The following is a 26585-nucleotide window of genomic DNA, read 5'->3' on the forward strand; positions in this document are numbered from 1 at the left end:
AGTTCTGCAATAGCAGTAATAACAACCCAAAATTTGTGAGTGGTTACATAGGTAGATATGTATGCTGTACAGGTATGAGAGGGCATATGGGAGTACATGTATGCATATATAGGTGTAGTTGTGTGCATTTGTATATACGTATTTGTATGTGCTACATATATATATTCACATATATAATAGAGCACATGTGGGGCACTGTTACGGAAGCTTCTTAGACATATCCAGACACCTCATGGGACTGAGTTACTGGGCTTGAAGGCTGAGGACATAGTCTCGGGGGACATCTGTGTCAATTGGCATAACATAGTTCATAAAAGTACTATTCTAGGTCCTAGTTTGGTGAGTAGAATCTGAGGTCTTAAAAGCTTGCAGGTGGCCATCTAAGGCACAACTATTGGTCTCTTCCCATCTGGAGCAAAGGAGAGTAAAGGAAACGAAAGACTCAAGGAAGCAATTAGTCCACAGCACTAATGCTCCACACATAGAGCATAGCCTCCTCTAATCTGAGACCAGAAGAACTAGATGGTTCTAAGCTGCCACTACTACTGACTGCTCTGGCCCAGGACGCAATAGAAGGTCCCGGTTAGAGTGTGAGAAAAATGTCGAACAAAACTCAAATTTATAAAAAAGACCGGACTTATTGGACTAATAGAGCCTGGAGGAACCCCTGAGACTATCACCCTAAGACACCTTTTAACCCGGAACTGAAGCCATACCTTGAGGTCACCTTTCCGCCAAATGATAGATGGGCCTTTAAAATAACCAGTTAACACCCATGAGGAATGTGCTCCTTAGAGCTATAGGAGACCAACCTGGCAACATTTGTCCAAAAGCAAAGAGAAAAGGAAAGGAGGGGCAGGGAAACTGGAGGGATGGAAACAGGAAAGGCAGGGTGGAGATGGAGAGAGTGCTGACACATTGCAGAGACAGCAGCCAATGTCAAGGAACAATCTGTATGAATTGTTGAATGGAAAACTAATTTGCTGTGTAAACTTTTATCTAAAACACAATAAAATGTTAAAAAAGATCAATGTCTAGGCTGCAATCAGGTAAAGAATATGGTTGTGAGGAGTTACAACTTCTACAGTCTTGATTTTGTATTCCTTCTCCCACTATTCCTGACTTTCATGCAACATAAATGGAAAATTCTAGAGGCCTGGCGGTGCAATGGTTAAGCGCTTGGCTGCTAACTGAAAGGTTGGTGGTTTGAATCTACCCAGTGGCTCCACGGGAGAAAGACCTAGAGATATGCTTTTGTAAAGACTACATTACAGCCTGGAAAACCCAGTGGGCAGTCCTCCTCTGTCACGGGGGTCTCTGTGAGTTGAAAATCAACCCGACAGCACACAATGGCAAGCATATAAGAGCAGCTGAAATATTTTAAGTATTTTCCTTTTTCAGAATATCCTATATTTTGTGATTCAGAAAACTTTTGGTAATACTTTTTTAGGTTACATGGTGTTTTAATCTATCAGTTTAGCTATAACTTTGGAGACTGAGTTTTTATTTTATTGTCCTGGAAGGAAAAGTATCATTTCCCTCCAGAAATTCTGGTTGGTAATTCTTTCGGCTGGCAGATTCGAACTGCCGACCTTTTGGTCAGCAGCGAAGCTCTTAACCACGGTGCTACCAGGGCTCCTTGAAAATAATAGGACAAAAAAAAAAAAAAAAAAGCCTGTTTTGACAGAGAGGCCCATTTTAACTTTTGTTGGTATTCACTAGGGTTTCTCACATAAGTACATATGAATAACTTTTAAAATGTCCAATCCTTGCAAAAACAGTTTTGAGGCTTTAAAGTGTTAGCTCTCACTTAACTATCCTGAAATATCCTCCTGAGATGGCTTGCTAATTCTTAGAGTAGTTCCCTGCCTCACACTGTCTCAGTTTTGAAAGAAAAAAAGCCATCGTGACAGCTTAAGCCCATGAAATTCTCTTCACGTTGCTCTCCAGTACCCATCTTTTGCCCTCGAGAGGCTGGAGCCTTTATTGCCCCACTGATGCTGTATGGTACTTGTCCTCTTAATAATCTCCTGCTTCCAGCCCTTCTCCCTCTTCAGCCCAACTTTCCTACCCCTAGAACCCAAGAAATCTTTCCAGAACACTAATCTGACTTTTCAGTTTAAGACACCCTGGTGGTTCCCCTAATGGGCAGTACAATAATATTTCTCAAAAGAATATCTGACAACTTCTAAGAAATTTTAAATTTTATTCCTTTATCATAACAATAAAGAAATTAACAAACACACCCTGTTTCCTCTGAATGGATGCCTTGTAATTGGATACAGCACTCATGTTCATGCTTGTGTTATGTTGATGCCAAATCTTGTACTTTCTAATAAAACATTTTTTTCTCAAACTGATCTGTGATGTTGCTGTTGTCGTTAGTTGCCATCAAGTTGACCCTGTGTACAACGGAATGAAACGTTGCCCTGCCTTGTGCCATTGTTGGAATGCTCGAGTCCATAGTTGCTACTGTGTATTCTGAGTGCCTTCCAATCCAGGGGCCCATCTTCCAGCACTATGCTGGTCAGTGTTCTGTTGTAATCCGTACCGTTTTCACTGGCTAATTTTTGGAAGTAGAGAGCTAGGCCTTTCTTCCTAGTCTGTCTTAGTTTGGAAGCTCCACTGAAACCTGTCCATCATGGGTGACCCTGTTGGTATTTGAAATACTGGTGGCATAGTTTCCAGGATCATAGCAATATGTAAGCTACCAATCATAGTGTGACAAACTGATGGACGGGTGATACAGAGCCATATTCTCAGAGTTATAAGAGGCATTTTTCTTTTGAGGAGGTTTTTTTTTTTTAGATACTACGTGTGAGAAACAGTGGCCCACAGGACAAGGTTCCAATGCCCCAATGTGGATGAATGACCCTTTTTTGATCTACCTTGCGAATTGCTCCCACTGGCTCTCCTTTGTACCATCTCTCATACTCTGCGCTCTGGCCCCAGGTGACAGGCAGCCCCTGAATAAGCTGGGCTGTTTCAAGTATTTGTTGTTTTCTTGCTTCAGCTGGTCTTTGCCAGTGATGATGGTCCAGCCCACTCTCAAGGAGGGTGTATTCAACAAGGGCCTAAATACCAGAAGGGGGTGTCACTGGTTCCTTCTTAGAAGTCTGGCTCCCACAGCCTCCAAAGCCTGTAGGGACCCGCTGGGCAGGCCCCAGTGAGGAAGCTTGGGCTAGATGGGAACCTGCTCGTCCTATCTTGGTCTTATTTCCCTACCTCTCGTGGTGCGAGCATCTTGATGCCATGACCGTGATTTCAGGGTTTAAAGTGAGGTACATTTTAAATAATCTGGCTCTGAAATGCCATTTGAAAGTTAACTTCCTCGTCTGATCTGCAACTGAAAAAAAAAATGGTCTATTTCGGTGCTGGATGAAGAAAAGTGTTGGACTTACTAAGAAAAGGTGATAAAGCCCACCAAGACTGTACATTCTTCAGTTTCAAATGTAATTTTGACTGGATATAATTTGGGGTTTATGTCCTCAATTTAACTTCTACCCCGGACTACGATGAGAGCCCTCTGTGTTTTGAAACGTAGCACCTGCACTTGTTTACTTGCCTCTTTCTGGGATGGAAGCTACTTGAGAACGTGCCCATCCTCATTCATTTCCAACACTAGCGTGTTATCTGGTACTTAGCCTCTCAATTAATATTCTTTCAAAGATACGTACTATGTTCGTATATTTTTCTGGTGTTTTTAATACATCCAGTACTAAATTTACTAAGCACTGCTATGGCTTTAATAATTGAGCATTATTTACAGCTCTTTTTCTGGCTTATATGGCTATAGAGAGTTACCTGAGTCTACAATACCTGTAATTTCTGTGTTATTTTGCTAGCTAGTTAGGGCATTAGCAGTTTTGCTCTTGAATCAAAGTTCTCTACTTTTCTCTCCACAGTTTCCAAATATTTTGTCCTTTTGAGTCAAGGGAATTGCCCTGATTTTATGATGACATTTGGGTACGATATTTAAACTGTTAAAAGTTATAAAAACGACCCTTTGGTATTAAATGTAATAAATGGCTCTGAATTGAATGCACGCACAGGTTCTTCTATATGAGCTTTGTGAGCCCAAACTGCTCCAGTTACATATTCTCATTGTAATTGGATTCTATGACATTCTCTCATTCCCCAAGAGTATGCCAGGCATTGCCCAGCCATGAAAATTCCTCATGGCTTGGTGTTGACATATACTTTGGGTGTTGGCAGGTTTTGGCTTTCATCTCTTAACTAGTGTCTGGGACTTGTAGTACCGCTGGTCCTGTCTAGTCCTGAAGAGGCAGGGGTGTCTCTGCAAGGAAAAAAAGACTTGTCTCAAAGGCTTCTTCTCTGAAAACCATCTCTAAGAGATATATTGCAATCTCCAAATAAGGGGAGAGGTGGGTGTGGAGGCGTATAGACTGCCCTGACTTTGCTCAGCCTCACCTTGCCGGTGTTTTCTTTCCTCTGCCCATGGATACTCCACACTGTTTTCATTTGTGATGACATGGATTTTTCTTTGTAATTCTAAACTATTGTCTTGCTTGCATGTTTTTAACTAGATGTAAATTCTTCAATATCAGAGCTTATTCTCTTCTTTCCTCTCCTATTTGATGCCTTCTGCCACCTCATTTCCCATTTTATACCACTTTTTTTTTTTTTTAACACCACCCTGAGGCACTGGTGGATCAGTGGTAGAGTTCCTGCTTTCCACGCGAGAGGCTCAGGTTCACTTCCTGATCAGTGCTCCTCAGGCACCGCCGCCACCTGTCACTGAGGCTTGCATGTTGCTGTGATGCTGAACGGGTTTCAGCAGAGCTTCCAGACGAAGGCAGACTGAGAAGAAAGGTCGGACAGTCTACTTCGGAAAATTAGCCACTGAAAACCCTATGGGTCACAAAGGTCCTATCCTGTTGTGCGTGGAGTTGCCATGAGTTGAGGGCTGACTGGACAGCAGCTAACAATAGCAACAAATAACACCACCCCAGATGCATTTCTAAATAGGCGACAGCACATAGAAGGAGGTGTAATCTACACTTACTGATGGCGTATTAGAGATCAGAGATGAGGGGCTGGAACATGACTGGCTTGTTGTAGTGAGGGAGGAAAGTGAGTTCCGGAAGACTTCCTAACTCTGAATTAACTACATGGGCAGAGATGGGTGCCAGGGTCTCCTGTGGCCCTCTAAAAGCACCAGCGTATGTCACTGCCGTGGAATTGTAATGTTTTCTAGTTGTGATTCATTCACAGTGTAATATGCTTCTAGTTCTGGTTAGACTTTTCCCCCAGGAAGAGACTAAAATCTCTTCATTATAATATAGACAGTGTACTGCACTTTGAATACAAATTTATCCATGTTCAGAGTAATTTTTCTCGTGATTGTTTCTACCCTGGAGAAGTGCCTTTAATGAATTACATACAAATTGTGTAATTTAAGAAGTTAATTTGGTTTTCTGGTTACACAGGACTAAAAACAGCCCTTGTAGAAAGAGATGATTTCTCATCAGGGACCAGCAGCAGAAGCACTAAATTGATCCATGGTGGTGTGAGATATCTGCAGAAGGCTATCATGAAGTTGGATATCGAGCAGGTAATTGTGTATGCTAGTTGTTAAACAAAAATTGTGACTCTGCTTTTTTCTACCCAATTAAGTCATTTTTTTTTTTAATGGCTTGTAACATTTCTTCCTGTTGGAAATACCTATTTAGTGTATTTGGCTGCTATATCTTTCAGGTGAGGTGTGTCGGTTTTTCCCCGTAGTATTATGTTTATGGGAATCAGGGGCTTTTCCTACAAGGGCAGATTTAACAAAATCACTTTTGGTTGTGTTGCCTTTTAACAGTGTGATTGGGCTTTTGCCAATGGCCACCAACTTGCTACTTCCCAGACGGTTTTAGGGGAGCTGTGTTGTAATGCAGGGGGAGTATCACATTGATCCTCTTAACAGCAGCTACAGTCACGCACTCGTATTTTCACTGACATATTCTTCAGGAAACGACAATCTGAGTCATGCCTTTCTTATGTCACACTTTAGCGTGTCCAGTCTGCCACCATTTCAAAATCGCCGAGGCAGTGTGGAAGATGACATTTCCCAGAGGGGTAAAAAAAAAAAAAGAAAAGAAATCAGCTGAACTCCCTATCTGCTTATCGTGCATGAAAAACATGGCAGCAGGGTCTTGACATTGTCGCTTTCGAATCTGCCCCCTTTTCTTACGTTTCTCTTTGGGACCGTGATGGATGAAAAGAGCACAGGCTTGAGAATCAGATGGGTTGTCGTGTGTTTTGGCTTATTGACTCAGCTTCTTTGAACTTCAGTTTTCTTATTTGTAAAATTAGTGTTGTAATAGTAATGCTGGACTTCACAGAGGTGTAATGAGGAATTAAGACAAAAGCTCTCTATAATCTATCAAGTACTGTGCAACTGTTATGTATCATCCTTGCTGGGCTTGGTGAAGGCAAGAAAGAAACTTTTCGTGTGAAATTTGAACAATCTATTTTCTCTTACATGGAGAAAATATTATAGGGAACTGAGAAAAGGGACAATAGGTACGGAGAATGCAAGATAAATTGTTACAATAATCTTGTAACTCAAGTCAAGGAAATATCTTACACCTGGGAACTCTGACAGCATGTTTTTCTCCTATGCAAATACAGTTAAGGCTTCTAAAAAATCTTTCAGCTTGACAGCATGATGTATTATTAGAAATTTGATTAGGCGGGAGCTCTGGCGCTCAGAGGTAGAGAGGTTTCTGTGTATCAATCAGTTGGCAGGGTGTCTATTTGCCATTTGAAAATATTATGATCTGTTACTGCCAAACTAATTTTCTCTGTTTTGCTTTTCAGTATAGGATGGTAAAAGAAGCCCTTCATGAGCGTGCCAACCTACTAGAAATTGCTCCCCATTTGTCATCTCCATTACCTATAATGCTTCCAGTTTACAAGTAAGCCTTTTGATCTCACCTGTGTACTGTTTGCTTATCTGAGGTCAATAGAACAATGGTTTTAATGAAAATAATCCCTCAATGTGTATTTCTTAATTTGGTTTTAATTGATGCCAATCTTGAATCTTTTCCAGATGTTTTCCGTTGTTGTATTTCAAAGTGTGGCTTTTCCTAAATTTTTCTACTGACCCACCTCTAAGCACCAGCTTTTGAAGGCAAAGGCGGTAGCGTTGAACATTTGTAATCAGTAGATTCTTACTTCATTGAGTGTCTGTAGCTGAAGAGCTACATTCGCACTGGAGAGTCAAAATATATCCTGTTGTACCAACTCCAGAGCCAAACCATTCTGGGTTATTTTAAATTCTCGAGTTGACTTTCGCTGACATTTGGTTTGGAGGTGTCAGATTATAAATTTTAAACACCAATCTTCCTAATGTTGTGAGCTCTTGATGAAGTTTGCCTTAAGATGGAAGACAGGTAATAAGAAAAAGTGGGTTATGTAACTCTTTTAGCCATATGAGTGTTATGGGGGCCTAGAAACAGATTTTATAATTTTTGTCAATCATCTTTTGTCATCGATTGCTTAGGACTTCTCAGACCAGTGATTCTTAACCCTGGGTTCACATTAGAATCATCTAGGTTCCCATGCAAGGCTAGTTCAGTCATTCTCCACACATGTGAGACCCAAGCACCAGTATTTTTTTTTTTTTTAATGCTCCCCAGAGAATTCTAATATGCAGCCAGGGTTGAGAACCACAGCCTTAGAGATCGTTAATTAAAGTCTCACTGATACCTTTGCTTATATAATTCAGTTAAGTTGGTGTCAGAAACAGTACACTGCTAGGTAGGCTCTGATTTTCTTAAATGGAAAACATTTTGTAATTTAAAGTGGTGTTCTTAATGCTATAGCCTGTTTCTAAAGAACCCTTTCCCCTTGTTTATACTGTAGGTGGTGGCAATTACCTTACTACTGGGTAGGAATCAAGCTGTATGATCTGGTTGCAGGAAGTAATTGCCTGAAAAGCAGTTATGTCCTTAGCAAATCAAGAGCCCTTGAGCATTTTCCAATGCTCCAGAAGGACAGACTGGTAGGAGCGATTGTCTACTATGATGGTATGTGGTTTTTTTTTTTTTTAACAAGATACTTTTCTCTCACATAGGAGCCTTGCAGTATAATCTTAATGAGATCGTTTTCGTCCTTACATTTAATGTTTAGCTTACACGCATACATTCATCACTCTCTCTAATAATGGCTGAAAGGCTCCTCATAATGTTTTGCTTTTATTATTATTTGATCTGCCTTTTCCTTTTCTTCTTTGATTTCCACTTTGTATCCCATGGTTGGTTTGGTCCATTTTCCAACACTACGAATTTTGACCCCACCCTGATGCCATTTAATTTGTTAGGTGTTTGCCAGTGAACACTTGCCTTAGGAACATGTTATAATGTTGAAAGCAGCTGAGGATCTGTTAGGGTTTCTAGATGAAACCTCTATTTTCAAGGGGTTATAAACCTAGGGAAAAATGGCCCCGGGCTGAAATTGACATGTTCGTACTTTGCCCAGGACACAATTCTTGAACATAGCAATTTATGTGATGAAGGTGGATTAACATTGCAACTGTTAAACCAAACCCTCAGTTTCTATTGCATATTTTAGATGTTTTCTAGCAGTGACATTTCTTTAGTGTCCATTTACCATGTGTTCGATGTTCATTCCTTTTTTTTGGCGTGTGAACAATACAATTTTATAGTTTCCTTTGAAGAAGCTAACCACTTACTGTATCTCCAGATGGAACACAAACACGAAGCAATACAAAACAAAGCAGGCAAAGCCTTTCGTGAAATTTTATTGTCATTTTTAAAGAGTGTATAGAATTGGAAAATAGCTCAGACATCCACTTAAAAGGAAATAGCTGGAGACAGATAATGATACATGTTCAAACAGTCTTAGGAATTTTGTGACACAAAGGACATCTTAGGCTATATGCTTACTGATCCCCCCATCATGTAATCTTTTTTATTTACTGTTGGATATTTAAACTCTTAGCATGAAGAAATATTTTTTGTTTTGTTTTCATGAGACTTTAATATTTATACTTCATATTGTGGGATGTCTTCGAGGCCACACCTACCTTTTTTTCTTCTTCGAAGTGTTACATTTCTGAATCAACTCAGCTGTGTGTCAGGCTTTTATATATGAAAGCAAAAAGTATCTGCATAAAAGGGGCAATGGGGGACCAAACTCAAGAAAATGCCCTAGCAGCAAGACTAGTGGAAAAATCCTAAGGGTTTTAGACAAACATTAAAAGCCAGAAAATTCACAGTTTGCAGTGCCTTCCAACATCTGAACACCACAGGGGGCCACTTAACTCCTATTTTGGTGCCCTCAATTTCGAATGTTAAAGGACAACCTTAACTGTGAATTTGCTCTCCCTGCTCAGACCCTTAATGTTAATCCATTGTAGCTTATTGGGTGATTATATTAAAGAGGGTTCTGTCCAGGAGGAGTAAGAAGGCACTCTGCAAATAGCATCCTACCCTCCTGACATAGAAGTGTTTGTGCCTTTTGCTGCTTACTGCTAATCCCTCCTGTACAAACCCATCTCAGGTACTTGTACATTTTCTCTACTGTGTGATGTATTGAGCACCACTTTTATATATTTATTAACTTGTGCATATCTGAATCTCCTTAAGAGGAATCTTAGTAAATGTAGACTTGTTTGTGATATCCTGTCTTATGTTGGTTTGGCATTGTTATGAATTATAGATTCTTATTGATTCTGCATGGAGAAACCAAGGGAAATCTATGTCACTTAATGCAGAAGAAACATTGTCCTATTAAAATCAAGACGAAGAAGAATTTCTGTAATCTTGACTTGGCCTTTATAACTTGTTACAGGTTGCAAAATTATGAAGCTTAGCAAAGATTATTTAACAATTTTGAGAATTATTGTTTAAAATAATATCAAATTGCTATTTGAAAGTCTTAAGCCTTGAATGGATGGGATAAAAATAATTACGTTCTAACCATTTGCAATAAATCATTTGGTTTTTAAACATTTTCCGAAATGATACACGCCCAACTATGTCATCATGCTTGTTCTTGTCGTTAGGTGTCATTGAGTAGATTCCGCCTCATAGTTACCCTATGTACAGCAGAACAAAACACTGCCCGGTCCTGTACTATCCTCACAATCATTTTTATGCTTGAGCCCATTGTTGGAGCCACTGTGTCAATCCATCTCATTGAGGGTCTTCCTTTTTTTTTTTGTTGACCCTCTTATATCAAGCATGATGTCCTTCTGCAGGAACTGAGCCCTCCTGATAACATGTCCAAAGTATGTGAGACGAAGTCTCAACATCCTTGCTTCTGTGAGCATTCTGGCTGTACTTTTTCCAAGACAGATTTGTCCGTTCTTTTGGCAGTTCATGGTATATTCAATATTCTTTGCCAGTACCGTAATTCAAAGGCATCAGTTCTTCTTTGGTCATCCTTATTCATTGCCCAGCTTTCACATGCCTATGAGACTTGGGTCAGGCGCACCTTAATCCTTAAAGTGATATCTTTGCTTTTTAACACTTTAAAGAGATTTTTTGCAGCAGATTTGCCCAGTGCAATGCGTAGTTTGATTTCTTGACTGCTGCTTCCATGGGTGTTGATTGTGGATCCAAGTAAAATGAAATTTTGACAACTTCAGTCTTTTATCCGTTTATCATGGTGTTGCTTATTGGTCCAGCTGTGAGGATTTTTGTTTTCTTTATGTTGAGGTGTAATCCATACTGAAGGCCATGGTCTTTGATCTTCATCAGTAAGTACTTCAAGTCCTCTTCACTTTCACTGGTATTTGAAATACCGGTGGTAAAGCCTCCAGTATCACAGCAACACACAAGGCACCAAACTGATAGACAGGTGGTGGATGTCATGTTTGAGGCAAGGTAAAACAAGAATGTGAAACAAGAGTTAGTTCTAGGCTTTCATGACTGTGTCCACAGGTAGGGACAACTCCTGTGTTACCTAACGGCATGAGAAGCAAATTAGATATCGACATGAAAGTAATTTAGAGAGGAACACGTAGGTAAAGGAATTACATGCAGCAAATGCTGTGCTCAGTAAGAGAAAGGAATGCCTCACCCCTTGACCAGAAAAATAACATTATCATCCTGCTACCAAATTATTTCAGAGGGAAAAAGAAATACCTTCCGGAGCATTCACTCTCAGGTACCCAATCCTGTAAATTGTAATTTATAAGGTAAATCTAAAGGAGAAAATTCTCTTCTTCATAAACAACCCTTATGAGAATGTAATGACAGCCACCCAAACGATTCCAAGATACATTTTGAGCTGCTTGAAATAACTATTTTTATAACGCTAACCTTGGGATAATCTTGATTATGATAAAAAGTGTCATAAGTAGTGAAGCAAACTTCTAAATGCTGCAAGAAATTTTGCAACTAAAAACTGTTGCTATTAATATGTTACACAGTCGCTTCAGTACTAGTGAAAAATGAAATGTATCAGTATGAACACAGACTAGGACAGTCTAGTGAACATTGCCATGCCTTAATGCAGACCAGGGTCTGAGACAGACTTTAAGGTCCCTTCAGCATTGAAATGTTGGGGCTGAAAGATGTTCCCTTTGAAGTACAAAATGTACCAAACCCAAAAAAACCAAACCTGTTGCCGTTGAGTCGATTCCAACTCATAGCAACCCTGTGTACAAAGGTCAAAAATTTTCTTCATAATTACTCATAAGCACACTTAAACCCATATCAATACTGAAGGCCCATTGCGTATGATTAAGACAAAATCTATTCCTTCAAAAAGTTCACAAGGATAATAAATTAAATTCCACATACTTTTCGATGTAATTAATAGTGGCTGTTCTGTGCATGGCATTTGTATAATCCATTGGCATATTTTATTATTAAGTGCTAGAACAACAGACTTACACATGGAGGAATAGCCACCATCTTTATCAGTACAGACAAAAAAAAAAAAAAAGGCTGCCCTTGAATTGATTCCAACTAATAGTGACCCTGCAGGACAGAGTAGAATTGCCCTATGGAGTTTCCAAAGAGCAGCTGGTGGATTCAAACTGCTGACCTCTTGGTTAAGCAGCTAAGCTCTTAACCACTGTGCCATCGGGGCTCCAGACAAAGGAAATGTCAAATTTCTTAGTAAAATCCATATGAAATGAACTTTGGCATTTTTTTGGCATAGGAGGTGACACACCAGGTTCTTCCTTCAGTTATAATTTCTTCTTATATCTTGTTAGAGATAACAGGCAACTAACTCACTGATTGAAACATGCCCTAGTTTTTTCCTATCCACCCTTTCCTCTCTCCTAGCAGGGACCCACCAGGTGGACCTTTGCCATGGCCATTACTACTGCTAAGGATGCTTCTCGGTGGTGCCTGGCCTAATTCTCTTAAGTCAGCAAAAAGTATTTAAGGCAGTACAAGCTTGGATGACTTGGCAGGCTGTGAGGCTGTGTGAATCAGCTGTTGGGGACAGCTGATTTCCTCAGGAACTTATTTTCTCTTCCTCTGTCAACTTTACTTCAGTCTTCCAGTTCCCAGAGTGAATCTTTGGTGCCATGCTATTGGACTCCAGTCATCCAATCCAATGCACAGAAAATGAGATATAATTAAAACTCATTAAATATTTAAAACCATTACATATCCCTATTAAGCTTCTATAAAATGGAACCAAAGAACAAAATAATAGCTTTAAATACTTCCTTTTTATGAGACAAGGCATTGACAGAGAGAGAGAGAGATGTTTGCTTTTTCATATCAGATGATGCTCTAAAGTATTACTTATGCACATATGAAAAGAGCAACCTACAAGAAATTACATTGGCTTCCCTAATGTAAATAAAAGTTGGTTACAACCCTGTTTCAAAGGGGGAATTAAAGCCCAGGTTTTACTAGAATATTCATTTTTGTTCCAACCTAAAACTCACAGCATACAAATAGATGAATTCAGCTCGTGAGAGAGCAAAGCCAATTTAATCTCAGGCTCCCCTGAGGTAAATGTAGTTCACGGTCCTGCCCCCACCACAACCTCAGCTATAATCCTTGGCTCCTGGAGGTAGAAATGCACTGAAGTGAGGAAAATTCTGCAGCAGGATATAATGATCCAAAATGACAGGGACAATAATGACAATGAATTTCATGTCTTCCAGTCATGAGCTGGAGATGCTTGACTAGGCTGACTTATACAATTAAATTGTTACAGGTACAGCAGGAGATGCAGTTAGCTGTATGCTTTGGGGAACGATGCCTCTGGCACAAGGCATATTGTGGAATCCGGACTCTTTTGTTAGGAGCAAACTATTACTCCTTTGAGTGTGCACCCACATTGTACACTTTAATGAAAGAAAGCCTGGGTTAAAGACAAATCTTTTAAGGTGCTAATTTTATCTACTCTGAAAGCCAAAAAAAAAAAAAATCAATTACTCAATAGCAGGAAGGTGATTTTTTTGTTTTTCCATTGAGGTTCTGAAACATAAGTCAGATCTAAAAATGGTGCCTTTAATTCTCACTGTGGTATTTACAAACACCATTGTTGACATAATTGGGTGTTATCTACTTTAAATGGAGGACACATCAGTTTCTTCAGAGTAATAGAAATAGTTGAAACATAACTGAATAATGTGGATTTACAAACAAAATAACAATGTCGTTATGCAAGTTTGGACTACGTGATCCTTAACCCAAATCTTGGAAGGTTGGAACAGCATCTTCAAAGTGGAGTGTAGGGGCCTCGTGGGGCTCACAAAACCATCTATGTAGGTCTCTTTTTTTTTTTTATCAAATTCTTTATAAATGCCTATTTTTTGTATATGGCTTAACTATCTGTAATCTGTATGTACAGTGGTATATGTATATAATTTATAAATAAGTATACATATTGAGAATACATGCTGGCATTGACTTTACTGTTGGAGTACTCCATTGAATTTTTCTTTTTTGGAGCGGTGCATGAGTATTTTGACTGCTTTTATTTCTTTGATAATTGACTAATTTGAATGTTTTCAAGATAGATGCATTCAGTAAAAGAGAAAATTTCTCTGGGAGAATTAAACATATACTCCCTTCTTTCATTTTGCAAGGTCCAATTTCTGTGAATTTTGAGGCAGTTAAAAAAAAAAACAGCACTGTAGAATAAAAAAGGTATTATCATGGTGATTTCAAAATTATTAAAATTTGGTATGATGTATTAAAAAAAGTCACCTTGTGTTTATTTTTATTTTCATCTTAAAAATGTCGTAAATTTATTTTTAAATGTAACGTATCTATTTGCCAGCAATTCCCAAGGCTCTTAACGGTTTTCAGATCTTTATTATTGTACCTACCAAGTTTTACAACAACATAAATATTGGTACATATAGAAGAATACATACAACACATATGCAAGTTGTGAAGCTTGATTAAAATGACCCTGGAATTCACAGCTGACCTTAAAACCAAAAATATTACCAATACATTGAAGCTGATTTTGATTACTTTTCATTCATTTTCCTCCCTCTCCCTTAAAAGCAACTGCTATCCTGAATTTTATCAGAATTCTCTACCTTTTTTGTTTACCATGGAAACATATATTCTTAAATAATCTTTGGTTTAGTTTTATTTTTAGACTTTGTAAAAATATGTGTTATATAAAATGGCATATAAGCTTTGGAAAACAGTTTGACACTCCTAGTAAAGTTAAGCATGCATATATCTCATGATCCAGCAATTTTGGTACTTAGGTGTATGCCCCAGAGAAACTCTTGTCCACTGGGAGATATGCACAAAAAAGGTTATTGAAGTACTAGATGTAATTTCAAAAAGGGAAACAATGCAAATATCTATCAAGAAATAAATGAAGAAATTACTTGTATTCACATAATGGAGTAAAACGCAGCATTGGAAGTGTTCGAGCTATAGCTCAACTGATCAACATGGTTGAGTCTTAGAAAATAACATTGATGAAAATGGCATGATAAGTTGTCCACAATCATAATCATCGCGATCATACTTGAAAACTACTTTCCAAAGTAATGTAATGTAGTTGAAGTGATCAGCAATGTGGAAGTACAAGACTTGTATTTACAAACTTGACTGTGTTTTGAGTGCCACATTACACGTCCATAAATTTGGGCTTGTAATATGTAATTCACGGGGTGTTTTGAGAATTAAAGTGAACTAATAAATGTAAAATATCTTTATAAGTACAAAACATTATTCAAATATTAGTTGTTTTATTTGAGTCAATTCTATGGATACGCTCTATTCCAACAAATTTTTACTATTCATGCAAATCTTCCAAAGTGAAACATCAGTTCCATAAATGTCCCCATATATTTAAAATTTGAAGATACTCCCAGAAGAATTCGTACAACATTCTTATGAGAAAGGAAAATATTATGCATATAAATATGCCCCAGGTAAGTACGTAATCTTTGAAATTTAAGGATAAAAAATGTGAAATTTTAATAGAACTTTTTCTAAAGTTACCCAACTCTTAGACATTGATTAGAACACCAGACTGCATATGGAGAATGAGAAATATGAAAACAGATTCCTTGTTTTAATATTTCTCTTCCATATGCAGTTTTGTATTTACAAACTGAATAATTTTTCATCTTGGTTTTGTAATGTCAAGTTCTCCATCGTATTTTTCCTCTTGTTTTCTCTGAGTTACATAAATGAACCTGACATTATTGCTCATATAGCAGGCGCATGTGTGTGTGTATATATATATATATTTTTGCCCCCAAATGCTGCCTTTTTGCTATTCAGTGTATCCAGATACCAACCAATGCTAAATGAAGTTTGACATGTACCCCTAAGAAACAAAACTTACAAATTGTGGCTTCAAAGGAAACCTTGAGTAAATAGGACACGTTATGTCCACCCAGGCTAACACCCAGCATATGCTTTAGCTTCCTGATGACAAGACAACAGAATAGCCCTTAGGAAAGTTTGCAATTGTTTATTGCTCACTTGACTAAGCATGTATTAAATACCAGGCTTTCATTCTCTTATAATTAGGTTAAAAAAACAAAAGCACACAAAAGTAGATTTGATCAGGTGTAGCACATTGAGCCTTTTTTTTTTTAGCACATTGAGCCTATAGTCATCTATATTGTACTCCGTATGTAAAAATATGCTAAAAGTCCACCAATAGCAGGCTATCCATGTAAGTTTTTTTTTTAAAAAATAGTTCTAATGAGTTTACAATGAGCTATTTACCTCTTCCACTCCATTTACCCTTTAAAAAAAAATTCAGTCAGGGATCAGAGTCAAAAGCTATTTATCAAAAACATACTGTATTCCTCCCAATTTACTGGTCCAGCCAAGATGTATTTTTAGAGCTCCTACTATTTTTTTTTTTAAATTGTACTTTAAGTGAAGGTTTACAAATCAAGTCAGTCTCTCATACAAAAAGTTATACACACCTTGCTGTGTACTCCTAGCTGCTGTCCCCCTAATGAGACAGCACATTCTTCTTTTCCATCCTGTATTCCCTGTATCTGTTCAACCAAGAGCTCTTACTATTTGCTAGGCATTGTGCCTAGCATCAAGGCCAAAAACATTCAAGACAGAGTTCTGAGCTTTCAGGTTTTTTTTTTTTTTTTATTAACTTTTATTAAGCTTCAAGTGAACGTTTACAAATTCAATCAGTCTGTCACATATAAGTTTACATACATCTTACTCCGTACTCCCACTTGCTCTTCCCCTATTGAGTCAGCCCTTTCAGTCTCTCCTTTCGTGACAATTTTGCCAGCTTCCCTCTCTCTCTATCCTCCCATCCCCCCTCCAGACAAGAGTTGCCAACACACTCTCAAGTGTCCACCTGATATAATTAGCTCACTCTTCATCAGCATCTCTCTCCCACCCGCTGACCAGTCCCTTTCATGTCTGATGAGTTGTCTTCGGGGATGGTTCCTGTCCTGTGCTGACAGAAGGTCTGAGGAGCATGGCCGCCGAGATTCCTCTAGTCTCAGTCAGACCATTAAGTATGGTCTTTTTATGAGAATTTGGGGTCTGCATCCCACTGATCTCCTGTTCCCTCAGGGGTTCTCTGTTGTGCTCCCTGTCAGGGCAGTCATCGATTGTGGCCGGGCACCAACTAGTTCTTCTGGTCTCAGGATGATGTAGGTCTCTGGTTCACATGGTCCTTTCTGTCTCTTGGGCTCTTAGTTGTCACGTGACCTTGGTGTTCTTCATTTTCCTTTGATCCAGGTGGGTTGAGACCAATTGATGCATCTTAGATGGCCACTTGTTAGCATTTCAGACCCCAGATGCCACATTTCAAAGTGGGATGCAGAATGTTTTCATAATAGAATTATTTTGCCAATTGACTTAGAAGTCCCCTCAAACCATGTTCCCCAGACCCCCGCCCCTGCTCCGCTGACCTTTGAAGCATTCATTTTATCCCGGAAACTTCTTTGCTTTTGGTCCAGTCCAACTGAGCTTACCTTCCATGTATTGAGCGTTGTCTTTCCCTTCACCCAAAGCAGTTCTTATCTACCGATTAATCAATAAAAATCCCTCTCCCTGCCTCCCTCCCCCCTTCGTAAACACAGAAGTATGTGTTCTTCTCAGTTTTTACTATTTCTCAAGATCTTATAATAGTGGTCTTATACAATATTTGACCTTTTGCCTCTGACTAATTTCACTCAGCATAATGCCTTCCAGGTTCCTCCATGTTAGGAAATGTTTCACAGATTCGTCACTGTTCTTTATCGATGCGTAGTATTCCATTGTGTGAATATACCACAATTTATTTACCCATTCATCCGTTGATGGACACCTTGGTTGCTTCCAGCTTTTTGCTATTGTAAACAGAGCTGCAGTAAACATGGGTGTGCATATATCTGTTTGTGTGAAGGCTCTTGTATCTCTAAGGTATATTCCGAGGAGTGGGATTTCTGGGTTGTATGGTAGTTCTATTTCTAACCTTTTACGAAAACTCCAGATAGATTTCCAAAGTGGTTGTACCATTTTACAATCCCACCAGCAGTGTATAAGAGTTCCAATCTCTCCGCAGCCTCTCCAACATTTATTATTTTGTGTTTTTTGGATTAATGCCAGCCTTGCTGGTGTGAGATGGAATCTCATCGTAGTTTTAATTTGCATTTCTCTAATGGCTAATGATCGAGAGCATTTTCTCATGTATCTGTTGGCTGCCTGAATATCTTCTTTAGTGAAATGTGTGTTCATATCCTTTGCCCACTTCTTGATTGGGTTGTTAGTCTTTTTGTGGTTGAGTTTTGACAGAATCATGTAGATTTTAGAGATCAGGCGCTGGTCGGAGATGTCATAGCTGAAAATTCTTTCCCAGTCTGTAGGTGGTCTTTTTACTCTTTTGGTGAAGTCTTTAGATGAGCATAGGTGTTTGATTTTTAGGATCTCCCAGTTATCGGGTTTCTCTTCATCATTTTTGGTAATGTTTTGTATTCTGTTTATGCCTTGTATTAGGGGTCCTAGGGTTGTCCCTATTTTTTCTTCCATGATCTTTATCGTTTTAGTCTTTATGTTTAGGTCTTTGATCCACCTGGAGTTAGTTTTTGTGCATGGCGTGAGGTATGGGTCCTGTTTCATTCTTTTGCAAATGGATATCCAGTTATGCCAGCACCATTTGTTAAAAAGACTATCTTTTCCCCAATTAACTGACACTGGTCCTTTGTCAAATATCAGCTGCTCATACGTGGATGGATTTATATCTGGGTTCTCAATTCTGTTCCATTGGTCTGTGTGCCTGTTGTTGTACCAGTACCAGGCTGTTTTGACTACTGTGGCTGTATAATAGGTTCTGAAATCAGGTAGAGTGAGGCCTCCCACTTTCTTCTTCTTTTTCAGTAATGCTTTACTTATCCGGGGCTTCTTTCCCTTCCATATGAAATTGGTGATTTGTTTCTCTATCCCCTTAAAATATGACATTGGAATTTGGATCGGAAGTGCGTTATATGTATAGATGGCTTTTGGTAAAATAGACATTTTTACTATGTTAAGGCCTCCTATCCATGAGCAAGGTATGTTTTTCCACTTAAGTATGTCCTTTTTAATTTCTTGTAGTAGAGCTTTGTAGTTTTCTTTGTATAGGTCTTTTGCATCCTTGGTAAGATTTATTCCTAAGTATTTTATCTTCTTGGGGGCTACTGTGAATGGTATTGATTTGGTGATTTCCTCTTCGGTGTTCTTTTTGGTGATGTAGAGGAATCCAAGTGATTTTTGTATGTTTATTTTATAACCTGAGACTCTGCCAAACTCTTCTATTAGTTTCAGTAGTTTTCTGGAGGATTCCTTAGGGTTTTCTGTGTATAAGATCATGTCATCTGCAAATAGTGATAACTCTACTTCCTCCTTGCCAATCCAGATGCCCTTTATTTCTTTGTCTAGCCTAATTGCCCTGGCTAGGACTTCAAGTACAATGTTGAATAAGAGTGGTGATAAAGGGCATCCTTGTCTGGTTCCCGTTCTCAAGGGAAATGCTTTCAGGTTCTCTCCATTTAGAGTGATATTGGCTGTTGGCTTTGCATAGATGCCCTTTATTATGTTGAGGAATTTTCCTTCAATTCCTATTTTGGTAAGAGTTTTTATCATAAATGGGTGTTGGACTTTGTCAAATGCCTTTTCTGCATCAATTGATAAGATCATGTGGTTTTTATCTTTTGTTTTATTTATGTGATGGATTACCTTAATGGTTTTTCTGATATTAAACCAGCCTTGCATACCTGGTATAAATCCCACTTGATCATGGTGAATTATTTTTTTGATGTGTTGTTGGATTCTATTGGCTAGAATTTTGTTGAGGATTTTTGCATCTATGTTCATGAGGGATATAGGTCTATAATTTTCTTTTTTTGTAATGTCTTTACCTGGTTTTGGTATCAGGGAGATGGTGGCTTCATAGAATGAGTTGGGTAGTATTCCGTCATTTTCTATGCTTTGAAATACCTTCAGTAGTAGTGGTGTTAAGTCTTCTCTGAAGGTTTGGTAGAACTCTGCAGTGAAGCCGTCCGGGCCAGGGCTTTTTTTTTGTTGGAAGTTTTTTGATTACCGTTTCAATCTCTTTTTTTGTTATGGGTCTATTTAGTTGTTCTACTTCTGAATGTGTTAGTTTAGGTAGGTAGTGTTTTTCCAAGAATTCATCCATTTCTTCTAGGTTTTCAAATTTGTTAGAGTACAGTTGTTTGTAGTAATCTGAAATGATTCTTTTAATTTCATTTGGTTCTGTTGTGATGTGGTCCTTCTCGTTTCTTATTCGGGTTATTTGTTTCCTTTCCTGTATTTCTTTAGTCAGTCTGGCCAATGGTTTATCAATTTTGTTAATTTTTTCAAAGAACCAGCTTTTGGCTTTGTTAGTTCTTTCAATTGTTTTTCTGTTCTCTAATTCATTTAGTTCAGCTCTAATTTTTAGTATTTGTTTTCTTCTGGTGCCTGATGGGTTCTTTTGTTGCTCACTTTCTATTTGTTCAAGTTGTCGGGACAGTTCTCTGATTTTGGCTCTTTCTTCTTTTTGTATGTGTGCATTTATCGATATAAATTGGCCTCTGAGCACTGCTTTTGCTGTGTCCCAGAGGTTTTGATAGGAAGTATTTTCATTCTCGTTGCATTGTATGAATTTCCTTATTTCCTCCTTGATGTCTGCTATAACCCAGTCTTTTTTCAGGAGGATGTTGTTCATTTTCCAAGTATTTGATTTCTTTTCCCTAGTTTTTCTGTTATTGATTTCTAGTTTTATTGCCTTGTGGTCTGAGAAGATGCTTTGTAATATTTCGATGTTTTGGACTCTGCAAAGGTTTGTTTTATGACCTAATATGTGGTCTATTCTAGAGAATGTTCCATGTGCGCTAGAAAAGAAAGTATATTTTGTAGCAGTTGGGTGGAGAGTTCTGTATAAGTCAATGAGGTCAAGTTGGTTGATTGTTGTAAGTAGGTCTTCCGTGTCTCTATTGAGCTTCTTCCTGGATGTCCTGTCCTTCTCTGAAAGTGGTGTGTTGAAGTCTCCTACTATAATTGTGGAGGTGTCTATCTCACTTTTCAGTTCTGTTAAAATTGGATTTATGTATCTTGCAGCCCTGTCATTGGGTGCATAAATATTTAATATGGTTATGTCTTCCTGATCAATTGTCCCTTTTATCATTATATAGTGTCCTTCTTTATCCTTTGTGGTGGATTTAAGTCTAAAGTCTATTTTGTCAGAAATTAATATTGCTACTTCTCTTCCTTTTTGCTTATTGTTTGCTTGATATATTTTTTTCCATCCTTTGAGTTTTAGTTTGTTTGTGTCTCTAAGTCTAAGGTGTGTCTCTTGTAGGCAGCATATAGATGGATCGTGTTTCTTTATCGAGTCCGTGACTCTCTGTCTCTTTATTGGTGCATTTAGTCCATTTACATTCAGCGTAATTATAGATAAATAAGTTTTTAGTGCTGTCATTTTGATGCCTTTTCATTTGTGTTGTTGGCCATTTCATTTTTCCACATACTTTTTTGTGCTGAGACGTTTTTCTTAGTAAATTGTGAGATCCTCATTTTCATAGTGTTTGACTTTATGTTAGTTAAGTCGTTACGTTTTTCTTGGCTTTTATCTTGAGTTATGGAGTTGTTATACCTTTTTGTGGTTACCTTATTATTTACCCCTATTTTTCTAAGTAAAAACCTAACTTGTATCGTTCTATATCGCCTTGTATCACTCTCCATCTGGCAGTTCAATGCCTCCTGTATTTAGTCCCTCTTTTTGATTATTGTGATCTTTTAGCTATTAACTTCCATGATTCCCTGTTATGTGTATTATTATTATTTTTTTAATTAATCTTAATTTGTTTGTTTTTGTGATTTCCCTACTTGAGATCAGGACGTTCTGTTTTGTGACCTTGCATTGTGCTGGTACCTGATATTATTGGTCATCAGGCCAAACAATCTCCTTTAGCATTTCTTGCAGTCTTGGTTTAGTTTTTGCAAATTCTCTAAACTTGTGTTTATCTGTAAATATCTTAATTTCGCCTTCATATTTCAGAGAGAGTTTTGCTGGATATATGATCCTTGGTTGGCAGTTTTTCTCCTTCAGTGCTCTTTATACGTTGTCCCATTCCCTTCTTGCCTGCATGGTTTCTGCTGAGTAGTCTGAACTTATTCTTACTGATTCTGCCTTGAAGGAAACCTTTCTTTTCTCCCTGGCTGCTTTTAAAATTTTCTGTTTATCTTTGGTTTTGGCAGGTTTGATGATAATATGTCTTGGTGTTTTTCTTTTTGGATCAATCTTAAATGGGGTTCGATGAGCATCTTGGATAGATATCCTTTCGTCTTTCATGATGTCAGGGAAGTTTTGTGTCAAGAGTTCTTCAACTATTTTCTCTGTGTTTTCTGTCCCCCCTCCCTGTTCTGGGACTCCAGTCACTCGCAAGTTATCCTTCTTGATAGAGTCCCACATGATTCTTAGGGTTTCTTCATTTTTTTTAATTCTTTTCTCTGATTTTTTTTCAGCTATGTTGGTGTTGATTGCCTGGTCCTCCAGATGTCCCAGTCTGCATTCTAATTGCTCGAATCTGCTCCTCTGACTTCCTATTGCGTTGTCTAATTCTGTAATTTTATTGTTAATCTTTTGGATTTCTACATGCTGTCTCTCTATGGATTCTTGCAACTTATTAATTTTTCCACTATGTTCTTGAATAATCTTTTTGAGTTCTTCAACAGTTTTATCAGTGTGTTCCTTGGCTTTTTCTGCAGTTTGCCTTATTTCGTTTGTGATGTCTGGAAGCATTCTGTAAATTAGTTTTGTATATTCTATATCTGATAATTCCAGGATTGTATCTTCATTTGGGAAAGATTTTGATTCTTTTGTTTGGGGGGTTGGAGAAGCTGTCATGGTCTGCTTCTTTATGTGGTTTGATATGGACTGCTGTCTCCGAGCCATCACTGGGAAACTAGTTTTTCCAGAAAATCCGCTGACTGGTACGCTGGCTCCAGGCTCTGATTACAATCGTTGCCTCCCCGTATTTGTTCGTTCTCCGTCTCTAAATCTGTGTTTGTTGTTCAGGGTTTGTAGATTGTTATGTATGTGATCGATTCACTTGTTTTTCCGAGTCTTTGTTGCAAGAGGGATTCGCGGTAGCGTCCACCTAGTCCGCCATCTTGGCCCCAGCCCCGCTTTCAGGTTTTTGAGACAGTATCTGCCAAACACAGGATGCCTAGTATCAGCGGTGTTTTACATTTGTTTAGCAAAGTATGGTTTTCAAAACATTTTTTTCAAAATTTGCTATCGTCCCCCTTTTACAACAACTCTGTATGAATGCGGAGATAAGGGCTATTATGTTCGCATTTTACAGGATGGAAGTGATCTAAATATCTAGATCAATATTCTGGATACATGGGGATGTGAAAGTAATTTTTTTAAGGAACTTTTCGAAATGCAAATTAAAGCCTCGTAGCTTATTTCAGCTACATCTGGGTTTGTCACACATTTCAAAAAATAAGAAAACAACCAAGGAGTTCAACAAAATATACAGATTTTTATTATGGAAAATTTCAAACATATGCAAAAGAAATGAGGACAATAAAATGAACTTCCAGTTTCAACACTTAATCAAATCATGGGCAAACTTTTCCTCTATACGCCCATCTAATCTCCCCCTCTGCAGACTTAAAGAAAGCCCCTGATAATGTACATTTCATTTATAAACATTTTAGTGTGTATCTTTAAAATTAAGGACTCGCTTTTAAACACAAGCACGCCTAAAATGTTTAACAATAATTCCTTCGTATCATATATCTGGTCATGTTTCTATGTCCCTAGTAGTCTCATAACCTTAATCGACTCCTAAAAAAACAACCTATAAAACAGATACAGTCCTAGTTAAAGTTCGTATGTGTTAATTCATTCCTCTTAATGGATAGGTTTTTCATTCCTTCCTTTGTTTCTTCATGGTTTCATTTAACGAAGCTCTGGGGGTGCAGTGGTTAGCTATGGCTGCTAAGTAAAAGGCTGATAGTTCGAATCCACCAGCCACTCCTTGGAAACCCTATGGGGCAATTCTACTCTGTCCTGTAGGGTTGCTATGAATTGGAATAAATGCGATGGCAATGGATTTGGTATTTCCTGTAAATTGGTGGTTAGTCTTGTGCCATTAATCTGTTGCTGTGTAAAACAATTGATTATCATCTCTCGAAGTTCTGGGGATTGATGGATCTCACTTGAGGTCCCTCATGTGGCTGTAGTGAGATGGTGGCTTAGGCTTGAGTCTTCTGAAGACTTTTTTGCTTCTTTGTGTGGAACAGTTGGAAGCTGGATAGACTTCTCTCTCTCTCTCTCTCTTCCCTAGTGGCTTCTGTACATGGCTAGTTTGGGCTTTTTCACAGGGCTGTCAGACTTCTTCCTTGGCAGCTAGCTTACCCCGTGAGCCCACCAAAACACCAAGGCAGGAAATGAAAGGATTCTTTTAATCTACCCTTGGAAGTCACACTGTCACTTCCACCACATCCTATTAATTAAAGTGACTCACAGGGGCAGCCAAGAGTTAAGCGAGGGGACATCATAGAGTCGAGAAAACCAGGACACATAGTTTATTGGGAGAAGGTGGGACATCTTTGGTGACTAGCTACAATGAGGCTAGATCAGCTTGTTTTGTCAAAATTACTTTATAGGTGGTGGTATGAGTTTCCATCACAAGTCTTTTTGCCTTGTTTTATCAGTCATTATAATTATTGCCTTGATCAATTAGTTTATTGTTGTTGTTAGGTACTGTTGAGTCTGTTCTGACTCATAGCAACTCTGTGTACAACAGAATGAAACATTCTTGGTTCTGCACCATCCTCACAATCATTGCTGGAGTGAGCCCACTGTTGCAGCCACTATGTCAGTCCATCTGGTTGAGGATCTTCCTCTTTTTTACTGGCCCTCTACTTTACCAAGCATGATGTCCTTCTCCAGGAACTGGTACCTCTTGATGACATGTCCAAAGTACGTGAGATGAAGTCTCACCATCCTTGCTTCTAAGAATTATTCTGGCTGTACTGTTTCCAAGACAGATTTGTTCCTTCTTTTGGTAGCTCATGGTGTATTCAGTATTCTTTGCCAACACCATAATTCAAATGCATCAGTTCTTCTTCAGTCTTCCTTATTTGTTGTCCAGCTTTTGCACGCATATGAGGCGATTGAAAAATACCATGGCTTGGGTCAGGTGCACCTTAGTCCTCAAAGTGACGTCTTTGCTTTTTAATACTTTAAAGAGGTCTTTTGCAGCAGACTTGTTTTTTAGTTTTGCCTAATGTAATATGTCGTTTGACTTCTCGACTGCTGCTTCCATGGGCGTTGATTGTGGATCCAATTAAAATAAAATCCTTGACAACTTCAATCATTTCTCCGTTTATCATGTGTCACTTATTGGTCCAGTTTTGAGGATTTTTGTTTTCTTATGTTGAGGTGTAATCCATAATGAAGGCTGTAGTCTTTTATCATTGTTAAGTGCGTCAAGTCCTCTTTCCTTTCAACAAGCAAGGTTGTGTTAGGTAGGGGTTACAAAATGGTACTGTTCTATCATTCTTTTTTCATTTATGGTTGAATTACTTACAGTTTTCAAGTCAACTATTCGCTGACTCTGAGATATAGTTTATATAAGAAAGTCTGAAAAATGCGTAATTCTTTCCTTTTATTTACTAGTTTTCAAAAAATGAGTTAGTTTTCTAGCATCTTCCAAAGGTGATGAGTTTTTTTTGTTCGTTTGTTTTGATCATCAATATAAACTCATGAATTTAAATATATTTGATGTATTTAAATCCATTAGTTGTTGATGTTCAAATTGCCCCATCTCTGGCCCATGGGTACCTCATCCAATTGACTCCTGAGCCCTTTTGCTTTGGTGACTTCCTTAGTATCTGCTATGACAAGGTATTCCAGCTCTAGACATAGAAGCAGCCATTTTTCCAATAAGCCTTGGTTCCTTTTTGTGGCAATGTTAACTAGAGCCCATGATCCAGCTGCTGCGGATGCTCATTGCTCCTGGGTTGGTCATTGTTTCTAGGCGTTTTCAGTAGAAAATGTTCGGAAAAATTTGCGTTTGTTTAAAGAAGAAAAGCACAATGAGTTCTTAGACGTAGTTCTACTTCAGATTGAGGAGTACAAGGTTTTTGCTTAACTTTATTAATCATATTTTCAGAAGTATTTTACTGAAAAGTTTTTAAGATTTTTTTTTTTCCGTTCTTATGGTTTATGCCAGTGGGGATCTATAGACACATTACTGTCTTTTAAAGCTACTTGATGTAGTTTTGATCTGAATGGTTATGCCACCAACTCAGTATAGTAGATGAGTTTCATTTTGTTTTAGATCATTTGGGATTTCTTTTTTGGAGGGGGGGATTTCTTTTTTTAAAGCTGTGCTTTTTGAAAAAGTAATTACGTAAAATACGGGGTTTCACATTAAAAAATAACAACAAAGACTAATCAAACTATTCCCTCCCTCCCTCTGAAGTTAACCTTTTTTTCAGAATTTTGGTTTATCCTTTCATTGTCTGTGCTCCTATGCATGTGCGTATATATTACATACTTGCTTTTGCTTCTGTTACCATTTCTTAGATGATAGTAGTGTCTTGCTTTTTTTCGTCTAATATAGTGTGTATCTCATTCCGTAGCTCCATAAGACACCACAGTTTTGAAAAGATGAATTT

General features: G+C 38.2%; 1 protein-coding gene across 3 annotated transcripts in view; it reads left to right on the top strand.

The window, feature by feature from the left end:
* GPD2 (glycerol-3-phosphate dehydrogenase 2) overlaps positions 1-26585 on the top strand; it is a 184378-nt gene that overhangs the window by 83932 nt on the left and 73861 nt on the right. For all 3 annotated transcript variants that reach the window (XM_049887267.1, XM_049887268.1, XM_049887269.1), the window contains exons 4-6: positions 5451-5575; positions 6829-6926; positions 7876-8039. In XM_049887267.1, coding sequence (XP_049743224.1) covers positions 5451-5575; positions 6829-6926; positions 7876-8039 — 387 coding nt within the window. The remainder of the gene's footprint in view (positions 1-5450; positions 5576-6828; positions 6927-7875; positions 8040-26585) is intronic.

The sequence above is a fragment of the Elephas maximus genome, chromosome 6 (assembly GCF_024166365.1).
Source record: "Elephas maximus indicus isolate mEleMax1 chromosome 6, mEleMax1 primary haplotype, whole genome shotgun sequence".
NCBI lineage: Eukaryota > Metazoa > Chordata > Mammalia > Proboscidea > Elephantidae > Elephas > Elephas maximus.